At 47.2% G+C, this 7,522-nt stretch overlaps 1 protein-coding gene across 1 annotated transcript; it reads left to right on the top strand.

Annotated features, from left to right (window-relative positions):
• Window positions 1-5,864: 5,864 nt before the first annotated feature.
• On the top strand, window positions 5,865-6,298 carry LOC309835010 (large ribosomal subunit protein eL21-like; the record flags this gene model as incomplete). The annotated part of the gene is made up of 1 exon (XM_082674265.1): window positions 5,865-6,298. Exon 1 carries the CDS (start codon window positions 5,882-5,884, stop codon window positions 6,296-6,298), a length of 417 nt encoding a protein of 138 aa, XP_082530391.1. The 5' UTR covers window positions 5,865-5,881.
• Between the last annotated feature and the right edge of the window lie 1,224 nt (window positions 6,299-7,522).

The following is a 7,522-nucleotide window of genomic DNA, read 5'->3' as shown; positions in this document are numbered from 1 at the left end:
AACCCCAAATACTTAGGGGAGCAAGAGAGAAGAACAGGAACCCAGGGGCCCTCTTAGAGGCCTCCTACCAGTGGGGTAGGAAGCTCCACTAGATCGTGAGATTTTCCAGAGGAGATAGCATCTTATTTATCTTATATCCCCGGTTGCCAAGCACACACACAAATGCTGAGTGAACAGACCCAAAGGAGAGAAGAGAAACTTGGGAGCAAATGTGCACATTGAAGCAAGCTCAGGACTGCTCTTTCTTCCTAAGGGCCTGCCCACCAGTGACAACATAGCATCCTTTCAGATGTCTTAGATTCTGGGACTCTCAGGGCGGCCTAGAAACGAAGTAGAACTGGAGATGTGTGTGCAGGGGATACACAGCCTGCGCATTGGTCTACAGGTACATCAGAAACATAAACTAGGGGAACAATTTTAGTTTGCTGCAGAGACGCTGACCCAAGACTCCGATGTACTCCTTGCATGGGTTTCTTTTGGCTGCAACGTCTCTGCCAAATTGGAGAACCAGAGCTATTACACCTGCGTAGGGAAGCTGTGTGTCACGCAGGGTTTGTCCCGGTCAGGCTCCCCACCCGCGTGTGGCGGGAGGTATAGGAACCTACTTTGGCATCTGACACAGGATGTTTCACTGAAGGACAGCACCGCTCCTCAGGGAGCTTCTGCTGCTAAAGAGGAGCCTAAGGAGGTAGATAATGAAGTGTGGGTCTCCTCTGCACGGCACATCCCACTAAGCGCTGGCCAGGAATCCGAAAGAAATGGAAAACCTGGTCCCTGCCACGTGGTTCAAAGAATGTTTAGAAAGTTATGTTTAGGCAAAGGCAAAGTCACAGAACACAAACTGAGCCCCCCATACGAGCTGAGTGATCTGTGGGGCGGGGAAGTTAGAGGAAGTTTCCTTAAAGGAAGGAGTTGATATGGACGTTGAAGAAGGGTTGAGTCTGAAGAAAAAAGAGAGGAGACAAGGGTGTTCCACCCAGCAGAGATGGCTCCAGGAATAAGCAGAGGTATAGAGAAGAGGTGCTGATCCTGGGCGCAGAGAAGGGAGGTTTCTTCAAACACCACATTGGAAGGTGCTGAGGTCATATCCCATAAAAGACACTTGTGCTTCAAGAGGGACAATGTGATGGAAATGATATTTGAGGAAGAGACTGTGTGTAGGTCTGAATTAGGGAACCACCAAATGCAAGGAGAATGGCAGGGGGATTTCTAAATTCACCTGGATGGGAGACATTTGCCTGGGCTGAGACAGATGGCAGTGTGCCCATCTGTTCACCCTACCTCCTAGCAGATCAATAAAATATGAAGATAATGATTTATATTTTATATGGCTCTGTGGTCTCATCTCATCTCATGTGCAAGATCACATTTGCACATACAGAATTCTTCCAAACAACAATGAGAATTATTTATAATGATTTATCGAGTGTCTACTATGTGCTGCTCATTGCATTAACAGCTCAGGTGAACCTCACAACCACTGTCTGAGGGAAATACATGAGAAGCCGTGTACTTTCTAACTTGGTATCATGTGTTGTGGATTTGCCCAAACGTGAGTCTCGTAAGAACCCTGTGTGTTAGGTGTGGCAGGAATTATGATCCCCATTTTGCAGATAAGAAAACGGATGCTGAGAAAGGTTAAGGCACTTGCTCACAGCCACACAGCCAAGGAGTGTCAGCCAGCTCTTTGGATCCTGACACCTTACTTTTACTCTGATTTCACAGACACAGTGTTAAATTTAAAAGAGACCTCCAGTGTAAAACACCACTTTGGCCTGGATCTGCTGCCCACTCCAGCTAAACACACCAATTCCTGACATTGATTTATTAGTAATTCAGCTTGCTCAGGGTCACTCAGTTGAGTCTGGACTGCCTGGACAAGGTGCCCAAGGAGCAGAAGTAGAGGGGACCAGCCCTCCCGTCACCTCCCCATCTTTTAGAAGACAGTAAACACTCTCTGCTTCCCCCACCCCCCGACTCAGAGAGGGCCTGGGTTGCCAGGAGGTGGACAACACATTCGATCTGCATTACATCAGCTTGCACAGCAAGATAAAGGCGGACAGAGTGAGCGCAGGGTCTCAGGGTCACCATTATTTCTTCATGCCAGGGTCGAGTCTTAGGAAAGCAAATAAAATGCTGTTGCTTGCTTGGAATTAGAGAAGGCAAGGAGGAGATCCCTGGGAGGCACTTTCCTAGGCCTCGGCCACCAGATACTCCTGCCAGCCCCTCAAAATCCACTCCCACTCCCCAGCCACAGGCCCAGCCCACACAAGCAACAAGTTCTGCCACTTAAGGTGTTCTCCCCTTGTCCCCTCAAATTCTCTCTCTGCCAGGACCATGAGCTGCTTGTTTCTAACCTATACAATTACATGGGTAATTGTGAACCAAGATGGTTCTTGCTGGTCTCACCTTTGCAACACGTGAACTTAAGGTACATTTTGCATCTGGCTAAATCCTCAGATCTCTGCTTTATCTTCTACCTGGCTCACCTGATTCTCAGACCACTTTCCACAAATCACAGCAACAACTACAACCAAGCACCAGCAGTGGAGGTGGGGGGAGCACAGGGCCCACACATGGCTCCAGAGAGGGGTGGGGGAGACCCCATGTGCAGGAGCTGGAAGACAGTCAACGCCTAGGACGCGAAGCAAACGGGCCACTTTTTAGCTTCAGGCCAAGGTCAGGTGCTATATCTGTTCTTATCAAGTTAATGGCTTGACATGTTTGCCATCTGAGACCAAGACATTAAAAGAGGCTCGGAAGCAAGGAGTTAGATTCAGGGTTTAGCTCACTTGCCTGTCTCACAGGTGTTCCAAGATGATGGCTGTGTCCCTCCTGGGAGCAATGCACAATTCTTCTTTTTTTCTTTTTTTGCTGCACTGCACGGGCATGCGGGATCTTAGTTCCCTGACCAGGGATCGAACCTGTGCCTCCTGCAGTAGAAGCACAGAGTCTTAACCACTGGACCACCAGGGAAGTCCCCAAGGCACGATTCTTAATGTGAAATTCTTCACGCAGCATTTTCTTACTTTAGAGCTTTCGTTCCACAAAATGTATCGAGCACTTACTATGTGCCGGCATTGACAATGAGCAATTTATAATTTTGCACTTATTATGTAGGACCTGTTCATTCTCACCACAGCCCTGTGGGTTAGCTATAAAAATGCCCCATTTCACAGATGAGGAAACTGAGGCTCAGAAAGGTAAGAAGCACGTCTGAATTCACACAGCAAGTACCTGACAGAATCAGGATTCCAGTGGCTGTGTGGCTCACCACGGCCCCTTGGGGCACCTGAGAAGTGAGAGGCAGTCCTACCTACAGAAGCCACATCCCAGGGGAGAGATGGGCTTGTAAACAGATCGTGAAACGTAAGGTTTTCCTGGCTCTAACAGAAGCAGGAAGAAAGTGTTCTCTTTTTCTCTCTGCCTCTTCCTGCAGTGGTGCTCAAGGGTGGGACCCAGACCTTTGGAAATGTCAAGTTGAACACTGTCTTTCTGTGGCTTCCCACTTCTTTGCTAGTTGTCAGAGGGTCCAGAGGCCTGTGAGGAATGGCCACCCTGGAGGGTCCTTCTGTTCGCATTTGACAGCCAGGACTGTCACCCACTGTCTTGTTCACTCTCTCACTTCTTCCTGGTCTCTGCTCTGGTCTCACCTCCTCAGGGACATCTTCCTCGAATTCCTTACCTAAATAGCCTACCCCACTCCTTTGTGCCTTGCACCTGCTTTATTTCTCTTACCACATTCATCACCATCTGAAGTTTCATTATACACTTATCTGCATATTGTCCGTCCCCCCAAATGAAGACAGGCCTTTTCCTGTCTCAGTTGCTGCTCTACCCCCAGTACCTAGAACAGGATCTGGAACACAATCAATAATAAATAATTTATTGAGCAAGTAAATCAATTTAAACCTTACAACAATCCTGCAAGGAAGGTATCATTAACATCACGAACCTCATCATCATTTTAAAAATAAGGGAACAGGCATAGAGAAGTCATACGGCAAGTCAGGTCACGCAGGGCACCCTGTCAGTCTGGATGTGTGCCCGGGCCCCTCTCATTCCCACACCACCCTCTTAGCCCAACATTGTCTTCCTCTCCTCCTTTGACTCAGTCCACAGTTCTGTAGTCCAGGGACCGTTGGCTGATTGTGGAAAGGAAAGAAACCCAGCAACACCTGGGAGAGCCATTTACAGTCCCTGGGCAGGGCAGAGTGGCATCCTCCGAGAAGCACAGCACAGCATCGATGTCACCATCTCCCTTCCGGTTGCCACCGAGCATCCAGCCGCCGTGCAGTGGGCTGGATTACGTGGACTTTACCGCCAGGGCTCTTAGAATTTTTATCATTAACTTCATTAGAGTAGGAATCTCAGTCTATAATGGAACTGTATCATTGCTCTGGCTAAGTAAGAAGTTTTAGAAACTTACTGTTAATAATCCCTCAGTCCTTTAGTTTACTAAATATGCAGTTACCTACAACATGGTACATTGGGAGAACCATTACACTGGGAATCGGGAGATCTGAGCTCTTTCCCTGTGTCTGCCAATAAGAGCAGTGTATGGGAGGTACTGATGGGAGGTACTGATCCATCTCCGCCCGGTAGGCAAAGTCAGGGAGACAATACACCTGCATTAACTCCGGTCCTATTTAACAAGTCCTAACAACCAAGGCAAAGGCCACCTTGAGAGCGTCTGCTGGTTTCTAAGATGCTAATGTACCATTCCCTTTGCCTCCACCACTTCCTCGTGATTCATTCCCATCTAAACCAGAGCTAAACTATGCCCCAAAGTGGTTGACTGTTTCTGCAAGGGACGAGGAATACTGGTACACCTCCCAGTTCCACTGTCCACCTTGAGGGGTCAGAGCCACATCCTCTCTGAGGCCATCGGGTCTTGTTTTCTCCAAGTGAGCTCTTGAAACAACTGCAGCTGGGCTTGTTAAACATGCACGTTCCCAGGGCCCCAGTTAAAGTCTTTGGGGGTGGGGCTCAGGAATCTGCATGTTTAACAGCGTCCACTGCCCCTCTCCCCATGCCCCAAGTGATTCTGATGTCCTCACAAAGTCTGAGAACTCATCCAGTCCAACATCCCATTTTATAGATGGGGAAACTGAGGCTTATGGTTACAAAGCCACGAGTGGCTCAGTCAGGGCCATAGGACCAGAACGCAAATTTATTTCTCAATCTCTCTCTGCTTCTTTCTCCTTCTTTTTTCCCTCCCTCACTCCCTCCCTTCCTTCTTTTCTCTCTTTATTTCAAGAACATAGACTTTTTCTCTCTCACCATATACAGGTCAGCAGAGAGGTTCCAGTTCACTGGGCAGCTCTGCTCCACATGGCTATAGAATTCAGAGTTCTTGTGTGCTTAAATAATGTTCTACGGCTTTTTTCTTTTAAAGTCCTAATTCTTTTAAAAATCAGTAATAATGAAAGATGGTCTGACACATAGCAACGAGTAGCCATAATTTTTCATCTGCCAAGGAGGCTAAGACTTAGAGTGGGAGTGAATGAAAAGTAGTCTTATCCATTTGTTCACACATGCACGCCTTCCTTTATTCATCAAACAGTCACTGACCATCCAATAGGTGACTGGTGCTGGGACTACAACAGCACCTAAGACAGGGCCCCTGCCTTTGTTCTAAGTCAGTTCACGTCACAGTGTCACTCAGACTAGAAAAGGAAACCGGATGACTTATGAGCAAGCGTTGGGGCAAAAGGGGCCAGTGGTAGCCCCAAAGGAAAAAGAACACGGTCCCAGCCCAGCTTTGTTCTCTCCTGTGACCATCCCCTTTAGCTTCCCTCTTCTTGGAGGGGCAGAATCTGTGGCGCAAGAGTCACATACACTTTCAGCTGGAACCACCATCTTCCAGTAATTCGCCAAAATGACCAACACAAAGGGAAAGAGGAGGGGCACCCGCTACATGTTCTCTAGGCCTTTTAGAAAACATGGAGTTGTTCCTTTGGTCACAAACATGCGAATCTACAAGAAAGGTGATATTGTAGATATCAAGGGAATGGGCACTGTTCAAAAAGGAATGCCCCACAAATGTTACCATGGCAAAACTGCGAAAGTCTACAATGTTACCCAGCATGCTGTTGGCATCATTGTAAACAAACAAGTTAAGGGCAAGATTCTTGCCAAGAGAATTAATGTGCGTATCGAGCATATTAAGCACCCTAAGAGCCGAGATAGCTTCCTGAAACGGGTGAAGGAAAATGATCAGAAAAAGAAGGAAGCCAAAGAGAAAGGTACTTGGGTACCTTTCTCTGGGTACCACCCAGAGAAGCGCACTTCGTGAGAACCAATGGAAAGGAGCCTGAACTGTTGGAGCCCATTCCCTATGAATTCGTGGCATGATGGGTGGAAAGAAAAGAAAAGAACTAGACTGTATAAATGTTTCTCTTAATTGAGGAGAAGTGTGTGTCCCTTCCCCCAAACAAATATTTAAAGCACATTTTGTGTCCGAATTCAGAGGGTGACGTCTTTACTTTTCAAATTTAGTGGGTTTTCTTCCTGAAAGATGTGAGGTAGTTTGTTGTGTAATTACTCCACTGGTTAATAAACTGTCGGATAGTATTTATAAAATATTTGTACTAGTTTGAAAATAGTCTCTAAACTCCTATGAAAAAAGGACTTAAAATAAATAAGTGAAAGGTTATCTGTTGCGTTATAGTTACGCTCAGGAAAAGTTGATTACTCATAATTACATCATAAATTAAGTAGCTGGGTTTGAGGATCAGGAACTTAACTTTGAAGCCTACTACTTAAAAATACATTGTTAAACTAGTTACATGCTAGTTCTGCGTTGTTTAGACCTTTCATGCAGCAGGGCTCAGAAAAGTGTCAAAAACTAGAATACTTTTTTTTGTTTGTTTTGCGGTACGCGGGCCTCTCACTTCTGTGGCCTCTCCCGTTGTGAAGCACAGGCTCCGGACGCACAGGCTCAGCGGCCATGGCTCACGGGCCCAGCCGCTCCGCGGCATGTGGGATCTTCCCAGACTGGGGCACGAACCCGCGTCCCCCGCATCGGCAGGTGGACCCTCAACCACTGCGCCACCAGGGAAGCCCTAGAATACCTTTTTTATTTAAACTGATGATAAGTATTTCTATAGCATCCAATACGTTATGTGACATTCTAAGCACTTTACATAATGTACTCATAAAAAACTTGGAATAGGTTTTATTTTGCCTATTTTACATGAAAGGAAGCTTAGGCACAAGTAACTTGCCCGAGGGTAAGGTGCTTAGTGTTGGGCAAAGATTCAAACCTTGGCAACCCATAATCAGATCTTAGTCATCAGTGCTTTATTGCTTCATATTAATAGGAATACTTTAAATCTACCTTGTCTAGTTGGAGCACATTTTTTTTTTTTGTGGTACGCGGGCCTCTCACCGTTGTGGCCTCTCCCGCTGCGGAGCAGAGGCTCCGGACGCCCAGGCTCAGCGGCCATGGCTCACGGGCCCAGACCGCTCCGCGGCATGTGGGATCCTCCCGGACCGGGGTACGAACCCGTGTCCCCTG

Source organism: Grampus griseus, assembly GCF_964374135.1.
Source record: "Grampus griseus genome assembly, chromosome: 16".
NCBI classification, from domain to species: Eukaryota; Metazoa; Chordata; class Mammalia; order Artiodactyla; family Delphinidae; genus Grampus; species Grampus griseus.
This window is presented reverse-complemented; position numbering and strand designations above follow the sequence as displayed.